At 49.0% G+C, this 21178-nt stretch overlaps 2 protein-coding genes and 1 pseudogene across 2 annotated transcripts; 1 reads left to right on the top strand and 2 right to left on the bottom strand.

Annotated features, from left to right (window-relative positions):
• The first annotated feature begins 1599 nt into the window (after window positions 1-1599).
• On the top strand, window positions 1600-5683 carry LOC125549674 (histidine--tRNA ligase, cytoplasmic). Its single transcript, XM_048712979.1, has 6 exons — window positions 1600-3036; window positions 3189-3368; window positions 3600-3992; window positions 4088-4369; window positions 4956-5096; window positions 5173-5683. Exons 1-6 carry the CDS (start codon window positions 1672-1674, stop codon window positions 5473-5475), a joined length of 2664 nt encoding a protein of 887 aa, XP_048568936.1. The 5' UTR covers window positions 1600-1671; the 3' UTR covers window positions 5476-5683.
• An 838-nt stretch (window positions 5684-6521) lies between these two features.
• Window positions 6522-9046, bottom strand: LOC125549690 (bifunctional protein FolD 2). Its single transcript, XM_048712980.1, has 5 exons — window positions 8846-9046; window positions 8566-8749; window positions 7262-7419; window positions 6946-7158; window positions 6522-6864 (listed from the first exon to the last, which is right to left on the bottom strand). Exons 1-5 carry the CDS (start codon window positions 8936-8938, stop codon window positions 6634-6636), a joined length of 879 nt encoding a protein of 292 aa, XP_048568937.1. The 5' UTR covers window positions 8939-9046; the 3' UTR covers window positions 6522-6633.
• A 2530-nt stretch (window positions 9047-11576) lies between these two features.
• On the bottom strand, window positions 11577-13615 carry LOC125532733 (annotated as a pseudogene).
• Window positions 13616-21178: the final 7563 nt, after the last annotated feature.

Genomic DNA, 21178 nt, shown 5'->3' with positions numbered 1-21178 from the left:
TCTTGTTGGAACGTTCTTTTTTCGCTTACTGATGGCAACAGGGTACACTTAGGGGGAGGGGGGTCGAGGGAGAGGGAATTCGATGTACCACGATACAACTCATCAACTGCCTTTAGTAGAGATTTGTCTTTACAAATTGATTAGAGATTGCCTGTGATTTATTCTTGCCCAGATGTTATCAAATATACAAAAAAATTGATTTGATTACAAATTAATAGTAGAGATTTGGTCTTTAGAAATTGATTAGAGATTGACCATGATTTATTCCTTACCAAACATACCAAACATTTGATCTGATTTAGCAGATAAAACCGGTTTAAATAGACCGTTGGCTAAAATCTGGTTAAATATATTGGTGAAATAAAAAAAGGTGGAGGCGGATTAACCGGAATGGAGGCGATGTAATCAAACATTGATTCCTTTCAGTAAAAGTTGCTCAGTGTTATCAAACATTGATTCCTTTTCATAGATTTTGTCTTTAAAGATTGATTAGAGATTAACCGTGATTGATTCTTTTCATAACAACATTACTATATTTGGGTAGATAAAAACTGTATTAAGTACTTCCTCCGTCCCATAATATAAGAACGTTTTTGACACTAGTGTAGTGTTAAAAACGTTCTTATATTTTAGGACAGAGGGAGTAGATCACTGGGCTAAAAACCAATTTAAATAAATTGTTGGGATAGAGGGTGGTTTAATCAGAATGGAAGTGACATTACCAACTTACCATGGTGTATAGGCCTGTGTGTAGATTGTTATAGTATGCCAAGCACAAAAAAAATAGATTGGTCATAGAAAAATGAAACAGAAAAAAACAAAAAACAAAACATTTCTAAAAATAAAAACACGCACACGCATCAAGTGGGCTGGCCAACTTAGATTATAGTTGATGTTTTTGAAAGATTTGGTTTGATTTATGTATGAATAGTGGAAGGCAAGGAAAGTGTGAATTTAGTTGAGATTTTCTCAAGATTTGATTCGAATGAGTTAATACATGACATTGTTTTGGGAGAGTGCTGATTTGATTGAGTTAATGCACACGTCAAATGGGCCGGTTAAATTGGCTGCGCTTGAGCGAAAGGACGTGTCTTATAAAATGCTCGTAGGCGAAACATAAGAGTGCTGGGATGTGAGACGAGACTACCAAGTACCTTTAAAATAGAGATAATAGTGACATTGTATTTAAAAACTGGAGGGAGTATAAACTTTTTGCATTAATTATTTGATTTTTCAACACCGTTTACCTTTGTATTCTCTGATTAACAATCACAAGGCGTAACACATAATATGTGCCAGCGATTTCATGACCAAGATAATTAATTTAAGAGACAATACGTTGTACTAATATTTCTGAGAAATAATAGTACTGTGTCTGAATTTCCTGAAATTTGTTTATGTTGTACTACCACTTTGGTCTTACATTTTGACAATTCAGTATACCTGATAATTCCTGCGTGTCTTGGCGATCACTCTTTTTAACGGCAGAATCTTGGCGGTCACGTTTCTTGTTTCTTTCGTCTTTTTTGACGCCCCATAAATATTCGGAGGTTGAATTCATCAATTTTTGTACTCCTATACGGTATGCTTGTTTTTGAGTTTTGATCTGATTCAAGCACGTCCACTGGATCACCGTCCCTTTTCCCTCTTGCTCTAGGGTTTTCCACTACCATGGCTACTCCCGCCGCCGCCGCCGCCGCCGTGACGCTCGCGGGCAAGGGCGCCGTCCTCACCTCCGCCGCCGTCTACGCGCTCTCCGCCGGCGTCGCCGGTCCCGTCATCGACGCCTCCGCGCTCCAGAGGCTCTCCAGCCGCGCCCCCTCCCCGCAGGAGACCCCTGGGTCGCTCCGGGACCTGGATTTGGCGCCGCACGAGTCCCGCGCGGCCGCGGCGGTGCTTCTCAACAAGCTCCTCCTCACGGCGAATGACTCCTCCTCGGCCCTCGTCACCGCCGCGACGGCCAACGCCCTCGCCGGGTCGCTCGAGCTCGCCGCGGCGCTGCCCCCCGCCACTCGCGACGAGGCCGCCGTCGCCGCGGCGTCCGCGCCGGTGGTCGTCGCCTTCGCTGCCTTGATCGACTGCTGCGCCACCCCTCTTGCCCGCGTCGCCGACGCCATCGCGGCGCTGTCATGTGAGGCCGCGCGTGGGGACCCCACGGCGTTCGACGTGCCCGCGTCCGGCGATGGCCTCTCCGACAAGGACGAGGCTGATGTTGGCGCTGATATCAAGATGCTTTTATTGGGGTCCAAGCTAGTGGGCAACGGTGGAGGCGCCTCTGCGGCCATGTTTGCCAAGGTGCCTGCTGTCAACGGAGCTCTCCGCGAGTCCGTGCGTGCACTGCACAAGAAGGTGCGGGTCGAGCTCAATGCTCCAGTGAAGCTGGGGAAGAGGGATGCTAGTGGAACGGGTGAGGGGAAGGAGGAGGCTTTGGTGGTACTGGCAACACAGCTTGCTAGGTCGCTGAATGCAATGTGCAAACAGAGCGTCGCTCGCGCAAGGTTCTGTGCAGGGAGCATTGCTGAGGCCGAGCTCCGGGAGAAGCTTGCCGGTGGCGTTAATGTTGATGATTTGAAGGGGATGCTCGATAAAGTTATGGTTGATTCAGATGCGGTGTCAGTATTGAGGGGGGTGTACAACTACTTGCTCAAGTTTAGGGACTTCCTTGCATGGGAGGCAGCTGTGGCGATGGCTGTGATTGAAATGGACAGTTCAATTGAGAAGCCTCAAGCTGGTGGGAAGAATGAAGCTGGCAGTTCAGCGGAGAAGGCACAATCTGGTGGGGAGAAAGTGAAGGGTGACAGGAAAAGCAAGAAGAAAACGTTGGGGAAGGGAAGTTCTGCTGTTCTCGCTCTGCTTAGGGAGCATGCTGCAGATGGAAAAGCCGTCCCTTGTGTGAATTCCGCGTTGATTGCAGATTGGGGAATTGAGCTGTCTCTGTTGTTTGATCCTAAGTGCCCCAAATTGGAGTCCCTTGTGGAGAAAATCAAGGAGATTGTTGAGAGCAATGAAGTGGGAAGATTGCCTAAAATTCCCAAGGTAATTATCATTTTGTTTGCACATGTGGATGCTACATTTATGTTGTCTTTCTGCTTCAATTGTTTCTGTTGAGTTGATTTGAGAAACATCCTAAATAACCAGTCAATTTTTTACTATTTCTCTATCTAAATGCTTATCCTTACTCTCGCTAGGGAACACGTGACTTTGGGAGAGAGCAAATGGCCATAAGGGAGCGTGCGTTTTCAATAATTACAAGTGTATTTAAGATGCACGGTGGTGTTGCACTTGATACCCCTGTATTCGAGTTGAGAGAAACCTTGATGGGCAAATATGGTGAAGACTCGAAGTTGGTATATGACCTTGCTGATCAGGTAAAGTTTTTATGTCTTTTTGTACTTAACGTTAGTAGGAGTGTGTAGCACACTGGGATACCAGAACTTGTTTAGTTATCATGTGCTGGTTTGTTATATAAATTATTCAAACAAGGTTAAGGGGGAATTGTTAGTATTCAACAATTTGGTCAGTCCTTTGTCGCTGTATATTCCTTATATTACACACTTAGTAATATTTTAAATGAAGTCTTACCATCAAATAACCTGCAGGGTGGTGAGCTTTGTTCGTTGCGCTATGATCTGACTGTTCCATTTGCCCGTTATGTTGCCATGAATAACATAAGTGCCATCAAGAGATACCAGATAGCCAAAGTATACAGGAGAGACAACCCATCAAAGGGAAGATATCGAGAATTCTACCAGTGTGACTTCGACATTGCCGGAGTATATGAGCCTATGGAACCAGATTTCGAGGTTGTCAAAGTTTTGACTGAATTACTGGATAAGTTGGATATTGGCGTCTATGAGATAAAGTTAAATCACAGAAAGTTACTTGATGGAATGTTGGAGATCTGTGGCGTGCCTGCTGAGAAATTCAGAACAGTTTGCTCAAGTATTGACAAGCTAGACAAACTAACCTTTGAAGAGGTGAAAAAAGAACTGGTGAGCATCCAAACTTTTTTTTTTTGCTTTTATCTGTTGATGTAATCTTGATGTTGATATATTTGGCAGTCCTAATTGTTCTTACGCTGACTTAGGTGGAAGAGAAAGGTGTATCAAATGAAACAGCTGAAAATATTGGCAGTTTAGTGAAGACAAAAGGACCTCCACTAGAAGTTTTGCTAGAGTTGCGAAAGGAGGGCAGCAAGTTCATGGAGAACAAGGGATCTGTTGTTGCATTAAATGAGCTTGAGATATTATTCAAAGCTCTAGAAAAAGCGAATGCCCTTGACAGGATAAGTTTTGATTTAAGCCTTGCTAGAGGCCTTGATTACTACACTGGTGTGATATATGAAGCTGTGTTCAAGGGCGTTACACAGGTTTGGAATCTTCATTCACATCTGCGCCTCACTTGTTACCTGTGTTCTCACTTCGTCGTTTGTTTGCAATCATATTTCTATATACTAGGCATTGTTTTGTATTGCCAGTGTTTTCTATTAATCACCATTTGAAGATTCGTTACTTGATATACTGGTTTCTGACATGTACCATCTTATTTATCATCTGAAAGCATATTCTACATTACCTTTTGTCTGCTGTAACACTACAATTGGTTTACTGTACATTGATTTATATCTGAAAACTTTAATTATGCTTTGGGCTTTGTTTTATATTTCCTGTGCTTTCAATCAGTCACCTTTTTAAGACCCATTGCTTGATCCATTTCATTCAGAGATCTCAAAGCATATTTTACATTTCCTTTTTCTCATGTACTTCCTCTGCCCCAAAATAAGTGTCTCAACTTTGAGACACTTATTTTGGGACGGAGGGAGTACATTTTATTTGGCTTACTGTACAATGATCTATATCTGAATTTTCTTCATCGTGTTTAAGCATGGCAAGTACCTTTCCTAACTAAGCGAACAATCTTTTGCTGATTCCTGTGCTCACAATGTTTCTCTATAGGTTGGCTCTATTGCTGCTGGTGGCAGGTACGACAAGCTTGTCGGCATGTTCAGCAACAAGCAAGTCCCTGCTGTTGGCGTCAGCCTTGGAATAGAAAGAGTTTTCGCAATCATGGAGCAACAGGAGAAAGAAAAGAACCAGGTATTTCTTAATGCCCCTGTCGTTACGTTGCTGTTGCAGCAATGTAGCAAAACTGATCTTGGATCTTGAATCACAGGTGATCCGGGCCACTGAGACAGAGGTTTTGGTGTCGATTCTGGGCAAGGACCTCATATTGGCCGCCGAGCTTGTGAACGAGCTGTGGAGTGCTGGGATAAAGGCAGAGTTCAAGCTCACTACCAGGGTGCAGAACCACATAAAGTATGCGACGCAGACATGCATCCCGTGGATGGTGCTGGTCGGCGAGTCCGAGTTGAGGGACGGGAAGGTGAAACTGAAGGACATTAGGGCTAACCAGGAAGAGGAGGTTCCAAGGAAAGATTTCGTTGAGGTGCTGAAGCAGAGATTATCTAACCCTTAGAGATGAAATCTTTGGAAGATGTAGAATGTGTGACTGGGCGATACATCGTTGTTGGTTTTGCTGTGCATCCATTTTGCTGATGCTGAGATGTGTACACAAGACGGTGCGGCTCCTTGATTTAATACTGATGATCACAAATTGTTTGAACAGTTGCCTTATATGTTGAGTGCTTGGTGGAATAAAATCCCTGAATTCCAAACTTACAGTACAGATAGCTTCGGATCTACTCCCTCCATACCAAAATATTAGACTGCAAATTAGATGTTTTTGCAGCTGCAAAAGCTGCAAAAACGTCTTAGAACATCTCCAACAGAGGTGCTATATAAACCGTGCGCTGGAAAAGATGTCTATATAGCAAGCACGTGACCAAGAAAAACGCTCCAGCAAAGCACGCGGGCTGCGGGGTTGCAAATTTGGGGTGCCGGCTTGTGCGCACGGGTTGCTGCATGTGGGGCCGTCGAGTTGTTTTTGTGCATATGGTAAACCTCCCGCGCGCAAAAACACTATTTCAGCGCTGCAAAAAAAAAATTTAGCGCACCGTGCTGCCGCACAACTGTTGGAGATGCTCTTATATTTTGGTACAGAGGCAGTAGTAGTGTTTGCATTTAAAATTGAACTGAAAAAGCGTCTTATATTTTGGTACAGTGGGGATAGGCTACAGGTAAATTGATTGAAAATTGTTTTAGGGCCGGTCAATTCATTTGGGACATCGGATACAGATCCAACGGTCAGCAGCCCTTCTTCAACCTACACCCCACCTTCTTTTTCCCCAGCCGAACATACCGCCGGCCAGGCGGCCACCACCGCCAAATCGCCTTATCCACGTGCGGTGCCTTGTGCCCGTGCAAGGGGTTAATCAGCTCCCGTGGTTTCTTCAGGCTTCAGTGTGTGGTTGCTGAGCAGAGAGGTGCTCAGAGGCCACATCTACTCTATCTCGAACGCACCTGGATTTGCTTCGTCCCTGCCTCGCCAGCGGCGACTGCGTATGTAGGGTAGAGCGCCAGCCAAAGCAGGGTTTTAGTTTGCCAAAAAAGGGACACCCCAACTGGTGAGCGACAGAGCGTCGAAATAGCGCAAGACATGACAAAATGGGGAACCGATTTTAGTCTAGGCACCCAGTTACAACATCATCCCCACATTACCAAATCACGCAGCAAATCAGTTGACTATACCCCTCTTGGCGCCGTCCACCGTGTTCTTCAGCAACATCGCCACGGTCATCGGCCCGACGCCTCCGGGGACCGGAGTCAGGTGACCCGCGACCTTGCTTGCCTCCGAGAAATCCACATCGCCAACGAGTCTGTACCCAGACTTCCTGGTTGGGTCGTCGATGGAGTTTGTCCCGACGTCGATGACCGCTGCGCCTGGTTTGATCCAGTCTCCCTTGATCTAACAGCCAAGAGAACACAGCAGTCAGAATTAAGGCAACGCCATAAAATAGGGTGGGCTTATCGCTGCAGAATAATGTACCATCATGGCCTGGCCAGCTGCTGCAATGACAATGTCTGCTTGACGGACAATTGTTTCGGGATTTGGGGTCCGTGAATGCACGATCGACACGGTAGCGTCCGCTTTCAGAAGGAGAAGGGATACTGGTAAACCCACGATGTTGCTACGCCCAACCACAACTGCGTGTTTTCCTTTTACAGTGACGCCACTTCGTGACAGGAGCTCCATGCATCCCTTCATATAAGTGAACAAAGACACGAAGGCAAAGATGTTACAAATGAAAACTGCAGTCAAACCAGTGTTGAGAAATGCCGTGCTTAAGTGCTGCAATCGATACCTTTGGCGTGCAAGGTACGAACAGTGGATCTCTGCCTTTCATTGCAAGCTTGCCAATGTTCAAAGGATGAAAGCCGTCGACATCTTTCTCAATGGAGATCTGGTTTAAGATATTTTCTTCGTTGATATGCTTGGGCAATGGAAGCTGAACAAGAATTCCTGGTGCAAAAGGAAATACTCAATAGGTATACAAGCTTTGCTACATGTAGGAATAAGAATTCCAAATATCAGACTGTAGAAGCGTAGAGCCCAGAGCTAGCAAAGCAACATTCTAGCAACGAAGTAAATCATATCAAAATAGTACTTAACTGAAAATTTAAGACCACATTTCAAAAAGAAAACCTGATCGACTAAAGCTCCATTTTGTGCCCTATAGCTTCATATTTGCTCTCTAAGGAAACTGATGGCTTGTGCCAGAAGCTAGAGATGGTGATCGAAGTCAGGTAACAAATCTCCTATGGCCCAAGAGCATGAGAACAAAACTAACTAGGCACTAACATGAATGCATGATTTACAAGCATACGCCCAACAGAAAATTCCAACCATCAGCGAAGCAATAATTCCCCCAAATAGTAGTCATTGTGCTGATGTGAACTAGGGCATGTCATTCTCTTCACAGGTGACTTGAAATAACTAAAGTCCATGCCTAATCCAGTGAAGCGACCACTTAAAATTACATTCCCAATCAAAGTTAATCCCTCAGAAACTGGGGAATAGAACACACAAGATGATGAGTACTGATGCTATTCTGGGCCAAAATTTTGGGCTCCGGCACGCCTGAAACAACTTAAGAACAACCAAAGTGTATCACCCCGTGAAACAATGTTCCAGTTCAGAATTATATTCCCAATCAAGCAAATCTCTCAGAAATTGGGAACGAAAACACACATAATGGTGAAAACTGATGCCATTCCGGGCTAAAATTTGGGATCCAGGACGCCTGAAAACAGAGTGTCGCCCAGTAAACAACGTTCCAGTGCAAAGGATTGAACTGTACATGAATAAACAGGATCAGACTTCTCTACTCTTTCACACTAACTCAACTGTAGAGCAAATCCGGGCCAGGGAATCCCAAGCAGTAAACGAATGGCATCACCTCCACAAAGGCTCACCATCTCGAGCGCAACTAGGACCGAATTTAACCGTCTCCAAATTCATCTGAACGAACCAGGTAGGAATGACTGCATCTACGGCACAAGCAGTCTGACACAGGAGAGACTCACAGTGCCAAACACAGCATTCATGTTCTCCCAGTACCACGAAAGGAAGACTACTGTATATCCGATTCGACTGCGGAGGGGATACCGTGGACGGCGGGATCGGCGTTGAGGCGGTGGACCTCGGCGACGAGCGTGGCCTCGGCGATGTCCTCGGGGAGGTCGATGTCGAAGGAGCGGATGCCGACCTCGGCGCAGGCCTTGCGCTTCATCTGCACGTACGTCTGCGAGTCCTTCCTGTTCCCCACGATCACCACCGCCAGCCCCGGCACCTGCGACAGAAGGAAAAAGTCAGCGTCACGGACATTATCCCAATCCACAGCTGGTCGATTGGTCGAGCGGCGGCGTCGGGCGAGATAGGGGCTCACGATGCTGTGGGCGGACGAGAGCACGGCGACCTCGGCGCCGATCTCGCGCCTGATTTCGGCGGCGATGGCCTTGCCGTCGATGATTTGCGCCATTGGGGTACCACTAGATTCTCTCCCCCCTCTCTCTCTCTCCTTGCAGCGACGACGACTGAGACTCGAGTGCTGTTTTCTGTTGTTTTTAGGCTAATAATAATACTCGAGTGCTGGTGTGGGTTAGATAATTCTGAGCCTGCTACCTACGTGGGCTGTTTCTGATTGGGCTTTCTGCGTAAATAGGCCCTGGGCCCTGCTTCTGTACTGTGTTTCATATAAAATAAAATAAAATAACTAGAGAACCTAATGCTAAAGCAAATGTAAAGTGCTCTCGATTTGTAATTCAAAAAAACATATGAAGCATGTGACAGAATATTGTACCATATAAAGACAATAACTTCTGGCCTCTGGGTTGAAGTTAACAGAATGCTATACTTCAAAAATAATATGAAGTGAATTCCGTAGGTTTGCTCCGAGCATCCAACGCATATACATCCCATAACTACACAAAAAAAATGAATTACTTTAGGAAAATGCTTTCTTTTAGACTGATTGATTCTCACGTATCATCTGTCGCCTTCCCCTTGCTCCATGTGTCTATGTGGGACAAACACATCGCTTATGCCCTTTCTATCTTATCTCCTCGGCCCAACTAAGCCTTTCGCCTCTTTCCTTTCGATCCCCTCCGCTCTTCTCTCCCCAAGCGGCCCTTCCCATCTGGGAGTGTTGCCTCTTTCTCCCCGAAGCGCCATCCTCTTCAGTGAGCCGGTGCTTTGAAGAATAACCAGTGATGCTTGGGGGCAATACAAGCCTGTTGCTAGTATTGCAACCGGGATCTCGTCGAAGTCGCACACGCGTTTGTCAGTGCCGCTTGGGTGCTCATCGATGCACGATGGTTGCAGAGGTCGTTGGGCGTTGCAACATTGCTTATTTTGCGGTGGCAACGTGCCTTGACCACGTGTGAGCGGTGTTTTGCAGGGGAGGGGGGACGTGTTTTGAAATGTCTTGCAAACTAGAGGTGACCGCAACATGGTCCATGTTGCAATGGGTGACAAAAGTCACACGTATTTTGCAACGTCATGCAAATTGGAGGTGACCGCAACATGGTCCATGTTGCAATGGGTGACCAAAGGCCCACGGGTTTTGCGACGTTATGCAAACTGAAGGTGACCGCAACATGATCTATGTTGCAATGGCTGACCGCAACATGGTCCATGTTGTGATGGGTGATCCAAGACCCACGTGTTCCTACAGTCGGGGCTCGTATGTCGGAATCCAATAGCTTTGAGTTTTTTCTTTTGAGTATGTTGAGCTCCAAATTTTGTTATTTTGTTTGACACACAACTTCAGTATTTCTTCTAATGCTCTATACACCTTCAAGGTAAATGCACATTTGCGCATTCATTTTTGTGTATTTACTCTTTATCTGGATGTTTCAGGATTTTTTTGGTCATGAAACTGTATTTTTGTTATTAACCTCCCACCACGAGTAGATTGCTCTGTTTTTTTCTTCTTCTGAAAATGTATTGTGTTTGTTGAGTTCATATGTTTTTGTCTGTGCCAACATTGTTGGATTTTTACATCTTCGACTCTGCCTTCTTATACTACACGTATATCTTTGCTTGGTTGGAGGGAATTAGTGGCACAAAATGAGAATTTGAGGGGTACGGGACGTAATCCATTGTCTCATTGGAGGTTGGGGAGTTGAGAAGGCTGATTGTTACTCCCTCTGTTTTTATTTACTATGCACATTAGAGTTGACAAAGTCAAACTTTGTAAAATTTGATCAAGTTTATAGAAAAAAATATTTATCATAAAAAATCTATATGATGTGAAAGTGCATTCGGTAATAAATCTAATGGTATTGATTTGTTATTGTATATGTTAATATTTTTGTTTCTAAACTTTGTTAAAGTTTATAAAGCTTGACTTTGACCAAAACTAATACGCGGACTAAATAAAAATGGAGGGAGTACATATCTCTTCCGTGCTCTCTCCGTATTAATTCAGGTGGGATGTTAAATTCCTCCTACTAATTCCCAACATACAATAAACATGGGTTTGAGACTAAGAACCAACTTCCCATGCCTAATGTCCTGATAAATTCCACCTCTAAACTTCCATTCCCTATTCTCCATTGTAGCCAAACAAGCTGCTAGGATTTGCAAATGCAGTGTTGCCTGCCAAATGCGTATGCAGTAGAGTCAAGAAAAAGATCTTACATTATGAGACCGAGGGAGTACTATTTTGACACCGTATGAAAAACTGAACGCTTAGCACAAGCTGAACCAGATCAGTAACATTATAACATACAGTACTTGATAATTCCATTCTTCTTGTCACTAACATCTTGTTTAATTCTTCGAACTTGCAAACTACTCCCTCGTGCAGTGTCAAAAACGCTCTTATGTTATGAGACGGAGGGAGTAGCTACTGCCACGGCGCCGTCAGTAGGTAGTGAAGCAAGGGTACCAATGGCGTCCTGTGTTTACCCCATTCAAGTCGGTGTTTGCTGGGTCTGTAATGTTGTTGCCTAACACGTAACCCCCAGTTACTAGCATCAACGAAGAAAAAGAAAAGCAAGGAGCAGAGCAAAAGGACCCATCACCATCAATTCAGATTTCAGAAATAATGTAATGCGGTCTATTTAAGTTCAGTATGCAAAAAGAAATAGTCTGCGCTTTGGATCTCGACGTGATCACTTGCAGGTAGGGACGAGGACGTGGCCGGCGAACACGATCACCCCTGACCGCTCCTCCATGATGAACGTGAACGGATGTTCAGCGATGAACTCCACATGGTCCGGCATTGGTCCGCCGCCACGCAAGGCCGTCATGACCGCAGCCGCCTCGGTCCCTTCCTCATTCACCTTGATGATCGCCTTGTGCGCAATCTTGGTCAGGAAGGTCGGCGGCCCGTCGTCCTGCTTGTACATGCCTCGCAGGTCGTCCACCTTCCGCGAGAAGGGCAGCGTGAGGCCCAGCCGACGGAGGTCACTCCCAAGGTCCCAGTCCAATGACACCTCGAACTTGGGGAGCTTGATTTGGACTAGCTTGGTTTCCGTGGACAGGACGCTGTAGAGGTACCCAGGTGCCGCGGTGATCACGTCCACCATGGTGGCCATGCCGTCGCGCTCGTCCGGGAGGAAGACAAACATGGAGAACTGGGTGGCGTCGTCGCCCAGAGGCGTCTTGACAGAGGTGGCCCGCGGGCCACGGTAAATCTTGTAGGGAAGCCCCTCTGGCGCCGGTTCATATTCCCCATCCGGGCCGTAGGGGAGCTTGAGTACCTTGAAGCCGTCCATGCACGAGATGGACATGGTCTTTGAGCTCGTACGTGAACGCTGCCTCGACGTGGCTGCCGTCGAGCCGGTGGAACTTGCCCAATGACGTGTGGCAAACGTTGAAGGGATTGAGCCAGCTGCCCTTGAAGTAGACCGCATTGGCGAGCACGAGGTCGGTGTCGGCGGTGATGTCGCTGCGTGAGATCATGGAGTCGATGAGGTTGTTGGTGGCCTTCTTCACCCAGCGGTTGATCGTCTCCACTGCTTCCTCCGGCTGAACATACAATAACCAACGATATGATTTCAGTTTATATCAAATGCGCAGAAGTTAACATAAAACTGTAGACACACGTTTCTTTCACCCAATGGCCAGCTGATTCACATTAATTAGAACACGTACTCAAAGAAAAATTAAGTTTAGAAGATTGTTTCTAATGATTTGATTAAGGTTAATTCGAAGATGTTCTCAAAAGGAAAATAAATAAGATAGAAGATTGTTGCCTTGTTTGTTAGGATTTGTCCTGTTGAGAAAAATGTTCAAGGGTTTGTGTAGGACACATCTAGATGTGACATAGTTATGTCACATCTGTTTGTGGTATGTTTTTTTGTCCTAATTTTTTCGTTTCTTTTTGCTGCATTATATATTTGTGGAAGCTTAAATGTGAAATCCTTAAAAAACATCTAGATGTGAATTAGACAAACTGAATGTTCAACGACATCTCGTTCATGATTGTCCACAGATCCATATTAATTCTACTACAGGTTTGCCTCGAGTACGTATTGATCCATATTAACTATACTACTTCCTCTGTCCCAGAATATAAGAATGTTTTTGACACTATGCTAGTGTTAAAAACGTTCTTATATTTTGAGACGGAGGGAGTACATATTTGCCTCGAATATTGATCCATATAATTCTACTACAGAATTGGCTCGGGTAGGAGGTTAGGGTTCCAGAGCACAAACAATCGCCTCTACTAACCTTATCGGTGAAGCTGACGGTGCGGGTCTCGGACTTGTAGGACTTGGCGGCGACCTCCTTGAACGCCTCCTTGAGCCCGTTGCGCGAGGCGTCGATCCAGACGCCGCCGCCGAAGAGCACATGCGGCCCGCCGGAGCCCGCCTTGTTGGCCAGGACGCGATCGGCGACGAGGCGACCAAAGGCAGCGAGGCCGTCCGCTGTCGGCGCGCCGAGGAAGTTGAGCAGCTGGGCCCGCATGGCGCCGCCCGCACCCGTGGCCACCAACGCGAGGCCAGCGTGGATGGAGACGGGCGAGAACGCGACGTTCTTAGCGGCGACGTCCGCGTCGGCGGCCGTGAGGTGGTTGGTGAGGCGGAGCGCGAGGGCCGTCTGCCCGTCGCGGACTGGGTCGGCGGCGGCCATCGGGAGCAGGTACGTGCCACGGCGCAAAGTGGACGAACTGTACGTACTGTAGGTTAGGTGTATATCAATCTTTTCTTTAGTGTAGAAGGACAAGTATGGGCTGTGCAATCGTAATACATTGATCGGAGCACCAGGCACGTATATATGAGTACAGAGGGGGCCACAACCTCAACTATACAGAGGAAGCAGGAGGTGGGCCCTATACACAATATACACGTACATCATATACTCAACACCCCCCCCCCCCCCCCCCCCCCGCGCAGTTGAAGCGGCGCCAGTGACGCAGAGACTGGAATGAAACTCCTCGAAGGTGGAAGTCGGCAGTCCCTTCGTCATCACATCGGTGAACTGTTGTGTAGTCGGAACATGAAGAACCCGAACACGTCCAAGGGCCACCTGCTCGCGCACAAAGTGAATGTCCATATCAATGTGCTTAGTCTGGCGATGATGGACAGGGTTGGCGGAGAGGTACACCGCAGAGACGTTGTCGCAGTAGACAACTGTAGCCTGGGAGACGTCGTGATGCAACTCCTAAAGTAACTGTCGTAGCCAGGTGCACTCGGCAACAGCGTTGGCCACCGCTCGGTACTCAGCCTCCGCACTAGAGCGCGAAACCATGGGTTGTCGCTTGGACGACCACGAGACGAGTGAAGGGCCGAGGTAAACGCAGTAGCCAGAGGTGGACCGGCGTGTGTCGGGGCAACCAGCCCAGTCCGCGTCGGAGTAGGCCATCATATCCAGAGAAGTGGACACCGTGAGGGTGAGCCCAAGAGTCATCGTGTCGCGAATGTAACGGAGGATCCGCTTCACGAGAGTCCAATGAGAGTCACGAGGGGCGTGCATGTGGAGACACACCTGCTGAACAGCACACTGGAAATGCGGTCTGATGAGAGTCAGATACTGAAGAGTACCAACTATAGACCGATAGAAGGGAGCATCCGACGCTGGCGAGCCCTCAAGAGTAGAAACCTTGGCCTTCGTATCAACAGGAGTAGCAACATGGTGACAGTTGAGCATGCCAGCATGCTCAAGGAGCTCGTGCGCCTACTTCTGCTGATGAAGGAAGCCGTCCGGTTGCCGAACAACCTCAATGCCAAGGAAATAATGTAGAGCACCCAAGTCCTTGATGGCAAACTCGTCACGCAGCCGAAGAGTAATCTGCTGAAGAAGAGCTGTGGAGGAGGCCGTCAGGATAATGTCGTCGACGTAGAGAAGCAAATATGCAGTCGTGTCACCGTGGTGATAGACAAACAGTGAGGCATCCGAGCGACTGACGCTGAAGCCTAGTGTCAGAAGAAACCCGGCAATCCGCTGGTACCAGGCGCGGGGTGCTTGCTTGAGCCCGTAGAGAGACCGAGACAACAAACACACATGGCCAGGAAGAGATGCGTCGACGAAACCGGTGGGCTGCTCAAAATAAACCTGCTCCTCAAGATGGCCGTGGAGGAAGGCGTTGGAGACATCCATCTGATGAACTGGCCAACCTCGGGACACCGCAAGCCGGAGGACGGTGCGGATCGTGCCCGGTTTAACAACTGGGGCAAACGTCTTAGTGAAGTCAACTCCAGCGTGCTGTCTAAAACCACGCACCACCCAACGAGCCTTGTAGCACTCAAGTGTACCATCCGAGCGGGTCTTGTGGTGAAAGACCCACTTGCCGGTGATGACATTGGAGCGAGGAGGCCGGGGAACCAGTGTCCAGGTGCGGTTCCGCTGGAGAGCGTCGAACTCTTCATGCATCGCCGCAGGCCAATGAGGATCATGGAGGGCTGCGCGAGCAGACGCATGAAGAGAAGACGACTCTGCGGTGGAGGCGGCGAGGAGGTACTCGTCGCTCGAGTACCGCAGGCTCGGACGGTGAACACCGGTTCTAGCCCGTGTGACAGGGCCAGATGGCAACACGGGAGCGACCGGCGAGGCGGCTGGCGACGGGGCCGGCGTAACAGCCGGTGAGGCGGCGTCCGAGGCGACTGGCGTGACGGCCGGCGAGGCGGCCGAGCCGGCGGTGCCCGAGCCTGCGGCGCCCGAGTTGGGGGCGGCGGGTGAAGGGGGGGGGGCGCCGGCCGAGGGGGCGTGGTCGGTCGAGGAGGCCAAGAGGGCAGGCGCCGGCGTGGGGGCGCAAGACGCAACTCGTCCCACGATGCGAGGACCGCCAAAGCCCGGAGGCGGTCCGAGAGGCGAGCGAGGCCGTCCACCTGACGGAGTCGCCGAAGGGCTGGCGGCAGCCGGCGGCGACGGGGCGACGAGAGGTACCTGGTGCTGAAACGGAAACACCTTCTCATCAAGGTAAACATGTCGGGAGGTGAAAACACGATGGGAGACATGATCGTAGCAGCGGTAGCCCTTAGTGCTAGGTGGGTAGCCGAGAAAGATGCAGGCGACGGAGCGGGGTGCAAGCTTATGAGGCGCAGTGGCGGCGATGCTAGGGTAGCAGAGACAGCCGAAGATGCAGAGCTCGTCATAAGAGGGCGGTGAGGGAGTCGTGGACTAAGGGGTCCTCGGGCGTCCTGCCTGTTAGCCATGGGCCGGATTGATGGGCTGTGAAGATACGAAGACCGAAGTCTGCACCCGTGTCCGGATGGGACTATCCTTGGCGTGGAAGGCAAGCTTGGCGATCAAATATGTAGATTCCTTTCTTTGTAATCGACCTTGTGTAACCCTAGATCCTCTCGGTGTCTATATAAACCGCAGGATTTAGTCCGGAGGACGGACATTACCATAACCATACAAGCTAGGCCGCTAGGGTTTAGCCATTACGATCTAGTGGTAGATCAACTCTTGTAATACTCATATTCATCAAGATCAATCAAGCAGGACGTAGGGTATTACCTCCATAGAGAGGGCCTAAACCTGGGTAAAACATTGTGTCCCCTGTCTCCCGTTACCATCAACCTTAGACGCACAGTTCGGGACCCCCTACCCGAGATCCGCCGGTTTTGACACCGACATTGGTGCTTTCATTGAGAGTTCCATTGTGCTGTCATCAAGAGGTTCGATGGCTCCTTCAACCATCTACAACGATGCTGCCCAAGGGGGAGTTTTCCTCCCCGGACAGATCTTCGTGTTTGGCGGCTTAGCTCTGCGGGCCAACTCGCTTGGCCATCTGGAGCAGATCGAAAGCTACACCCCTGGCCATCAGGTCAGATTTGGGAGCTTGAACTACGTTGCGGACATTCGTGGGGACTTGATCTTAGCCGGATTCGAGACCGCGGCTACCACTCCTGGCCACCCCGAGGGACATGACCTAAATCTGTTATCGGACTGCATCCAGGAGACAGCTCCCATAACTGCTCTGGCCTTAGATCCGGAGCAGACTGCGCCATCCAAGGACGGGAAGCTCAACCCCGTCACGGAGGCCATAGATTCCCCGGTGTTGGAGCCGCACATAGACTTGATCTCACACGATACCTATGCCACCGGAACTCCGGACTTGTCTCCGGCCATAAGTTTTGAACCATGTGAGCCCGCGGACGCCGAACTTGATCGTTTATCAATCTTCGAATTCAGCGCCGCAGACATCTTCCAGCACTCGCCTTTGGGCGACATGCTAAACTCACTGAAAAACCTGTCCTTGGCGGGGGACTCACAGTCGAACTATGTTCGGTTCGAACTAGGGGCTGATGATGGAGAATCTTGCTTCCCACCCGCCACCCACTCCATAGCCACTGTCGAGGACTTAGCCGACATGCTCGATTACGGCTCCGAAGACTTTGACGGTATAGACGGCGATACCGAAGAAGAGCAGGGCCGAAACCCACCACTCACCGGACGCGGGACGGTCACTTCTTCATACGATGTATACATGGTGGATACACCTAAATAAACTAACGACAATGACAAAGAAGATCCAATTGAGGATAAACCTCCTGAGACACAGCCCAGATGTCGGCATCAGCGGCGCCGCTCTAAGTCACATCGCGCAAAAGACAGTAATACCGACACCGGAGAAAACAACACCCCAGACGATGCCGACGACAATGAAGCCCCTGTTGGGGCAACATCCGAACAGGATGAACTGGAAGACGGGCATGATAGCCCGCATGAACAGGCCATACACGAAGACTCGGAGGACAGTAATTATCTTCCGCTCTCCGAGGATGAGGAGAGCCTCGGCGACGAGGATTTCATCGTGCCTGAGGAACCTCTTGAGCAGGAGCGCTTTAAACGCCGGCTATTAGCCACGGCAAGGAACCTGAAAAAGAAACAGCAGCAGCTTCAAGCTGACCAAGACCTTCTCAAGGATAGATGGATAGACATCCTAGTGGCCGAAGAATATGGCCCCAAGCACACAACCAAGGGTTGCCCAAAGCACAGATTGCTACCTTAGTTCGATGACGAGGCGCCAGCACTTGTACCAGGCGGTCAGGAAAATGCGGCTAACCGACCACTATGCAGTCGGGATAAAGCGGCAGCTCAAGCCGAACAGCAGCCCGCCTCACCCCAAAGAAAAAATAGAGACAAAACAGCTCGGGGTCATACATACGACCCTCGGCAGAACCTGGATAGTAGAGCACGACACAACAGGTCGATCTATGGATCGCGAGGACGTGCCTCGACACGCGACGTCGGCTACCTATTCGGACGTGACAAGTCTAGTTATGCCCGGGCCGAAAACTGCAGACGGACTCCATCTAAGCTACGTCGTGACGTGGCCCAATATAGAGGTGTCGCACACCCACTCTGCTTCACTGATGAAGTGATGAAGCATGAATTCCTAGAGAGGTTTAGACCCGTGAATATCGAATCATATGATGGAACAACCGATCCCGCGGTATGGATCGAGGATTTTCTTCTCCATATTCACATGGCTCGCGGAGACGACCTTCATGCCACCAAATACCTCCCACTAAAACTCAGAGGACCAGCAAGGTGCTGGTTAAACAGTCTGCCTGAAAACTCTATCGGCAGCTGGGAGGACCTGAAGACGCTTTCCGCGACGACTTCCAAGGTACATATGTCCGGCCACCAGATGCCGATGACTTAAGTCACATCATCCAACAGCCCGGAGAGTCAGCCAGAAGGCTCTGGACTAGGTTCTTAGTTAAAAAGAACCAAATCGTAGACTGTCCGGACGCGGAAGCCCTAGCGGCCTTTAAACACAGTGTTCGGGACGAGTGGCTCGCCCACCACCTCGGTCAAGAAAAACCAAAATCCATGTCATCCCTTACCGCTCTGATGACCCACTTTTGCGCAGGAGAAGACAGCTGGCTCGCTCGTAGAAGCAACAGTGCCAGTGACCCGGGCACTTCCGAAGTTCGAGACGACAACGGGAAACCACCACGCAATAAGCACAAACGTGGCAATAGTAATGAGGGAGCGCACGACATAGCAGTCAACGCCAGATTCAGCGGCCCCGAACCCGGTCAACGGAAGAAGCCATTCAAGGCAAACAAAGACGGACTATCCAATTTGGATAAGATATTGGATAGGCCCTGCCAGATTCATGGCCACCCAATAAACCAGCTAACCACACCAACATAAGCTGTTGGGTCTTCAAACAGGCAGGCAAGTTAAACGCCAAATACAAGGGGAAGAAGTTGCCCGGCGACGGCGATGACGACGAAACTCGCCAACCAAACACCGGGGATCAGAAGCATTTTCCCCCGAAGTAAAGACAATGAACATGATACACATGGCACCGTCCCCTACAGGGGAACGCATGGAGCGCTCACTCTGTGCAGAGGATCACACTACGGCTATCTCAGCCGAACTACACAGCGGGGGCATTACACCGCATACCTCGTCGTCCATTAAGCCACCGGCCTCCATTCAACATGACCGTTCAAATCCAATACAGGACTAGCAGTTCGGCTTCCGCCGTCCACCGCATATACCTAGAAAATCTGTAACACGCACACATAACTACACACTTAAAATACCCTGGGCACCGGCGGAAGCACAATACGGACGGACCTGAAAGTACTCCCACAACCTTCCTTTTTTAACTATTTTTTCTTCTTCCTTTTTCTTGTTTCCCTCCAGAGGTGGCTCAATGGATGGCCTCGGACTCTATCGGAGTTCAGGTTCGTACACTCACTCAAGGGCTATTTCCGTCAAGGAGTCCCTTCACCAAGGACAGGCGGCGCACACGTGCGACAGGAGGTCCAAAATAACTCTTTGTAGACCGCACTCTCTATTTCGAGCCTGTAAAGTGCCTTTTTCCTCCGCCTTCGACCCCTGGCATACCAAATAGCCGGGGTTGCGGCTTTGTTATCTATATACACGATTGACACATCACTCAGATCCCAGTAAAAATAATCCATTCTTTTCTAAAGAACCGAGTTCTGCCCCTACGGTTGTTTCAAACATACACCTCGGCATAACTTGCCAGGGTCTCGGTATGGGAACAAACAAGTTCCCGATAAGTCCGAACAACTCTATAGCGTACTTCGGCGTCGTGAGTTTGGCCTTATATGCATCAGCTCCGAATCATGTCTTGGGTCAATAGTTGGGTTGTCCGGCTCCTGTGCTTGCTATCCTACGTTCCGCTCTATCGGCTAGGGTAGTAAAGGGAGAACTACTGCGATTGGGCTTCCGGTTCACCTGGTTAAGCACCTCAGTAGAGAAAGCCGAAAACTAACTGTCATGGTGCGGCGAGAGCTGGTCAACCACTCGATGACTTATTGAAATCTTTTGTGATTCCCTCCATGTCACACGAAGGACCTCTTTCCGGTCAAATATGTAAACGCATCGTATGAATAAGCCACATACATACCAGGGGCTATGTCGTAGACCCACCATAAAAATCCTATGGCTAAGTGAAAGTGTTAACGCCCTATAGTCTGGTTGCCTGGTTCGCCGCATTGACACCTCCTTCACGGACCAAGACGTTGGGTAAAGAGTGATCAGATGCTTTTTCAAACACCCCCGTACTTCCTACGAGGGGGCTGAAGCCGACGACTGGAAAACTTTCAGATCATATACAAACGGCCGCATAGGAGGAACAAAAGCCTTTAGGCACAATCAAAATATAGACTGATTATAACAATTGTCTTTTACAATTCATAAAGAGTTCACTCGAATATTATGCCTTTCGAACATTGACCCTCTATCAAGCGGGCAGCCTCTAAGACGTCCTCAAAGTAATGCTCTGGTGCGTGATGGTCCTTGCCCTTGGGTGGACCCTGCGCTGCAACATCGACGGCCTTCATCTTCCCCCAGTATGTCTTGACTCGGGCAAGGGCCATCCGTGCACCTTCAATGCACGCCGACCGCATCAACAAGCCGCCGCACCAAGCCGAAATAGCTATTCGGAATCGGCTCAGTCGGCCACAGCTGAAGTATGACATTCTTCATGATAGCACCGGACATCCTATGAAGCTCAGCCCATTGGGACATCTATTCATTCAACAGCAGAGGGTGTTTTGATGCGCCGAACTGTGACCAGAAAAGCTTCTCTGTTGTATATCCCTCTTGCGCTTGGTAAAACTGCGCCGCATTGGATGAACTCTTCGGCAGGTCCAAAAACACGTCTTGAGAACTCCACATTTGGTTAAGCTGAGCATAATTCGGATCGCCGAACTTAGTCTGTAATAAAAAGGGCTTACCAGCCGCAATCTCCCCAGCTTGCCGGATCTCCTCATGAGCCACTCTAGATTCGGACCGCGCTTCTTTCGCCTCTCGCATGGCCTTG

This window comes from Triticum urartu, chromosome 1, assembly GCF_003073215.2.
Source record: "Triticum urartu cultivar G1812 chromosome 1, Tu2.1, whole genome shotgun sequence".
NCBI lineage: Eukaryota > Viridiplantae > Streptophyta > Magnoliopsida > Poales > Poaceae > Triticum > Triticum urartu.
The sequence above is the reverse complement of the archived record's forward strand: the minus strand, read 5'-3'. Positions and strand labels throughout refer to the sequence as shown.

Bases quoted from the DNA above. Each gene is read 5' to 3' on its own strand.
- LOC125549674 (XM_048712979.1), top strand. From the start codon at position 1,672: ATGGCTACTCCCGCCGCCGCCGCCGCCGCCGTGACGCTCGCGGGCAAG. The intron at 4,370-4,955 runs GTTTGGAATCTT...GTTTCTCTATAG, and splicing joins TGTTCAAGGGCGTTACACAG to GTTGGCTCTATTGCTGCTGG. The intron at 5,097-5,172 runs GTATTTCTTAAT...CTTGAATCACAG, and splicing joins AGGAGAAAGAAAAGAACCAG to GTGATCCGGGCCACTGAGAC.
- LOC125549690 (XM_048712980.1), bottom strand. From the start codon at position 8,938: ATGGCGCAAATCATCGACGGCAAGGCCATCGCCGCCGAAATCAGGCGC. The intron at 7,420-8,565 runs GTATCCCCTCCG...CTTTTGCACCAG, and splicing joins CGCCGATCCCGCCGTCCACG to GAATTCTTGTTCAGCTTCCA. The intron at 6,865-6,945 runs GTACATTATTCT...CTTGGCTGTTAG, and splicing joins CAGCTGGCCAGGCCATGATG to ATCAAGGGAGACTGGATCAA.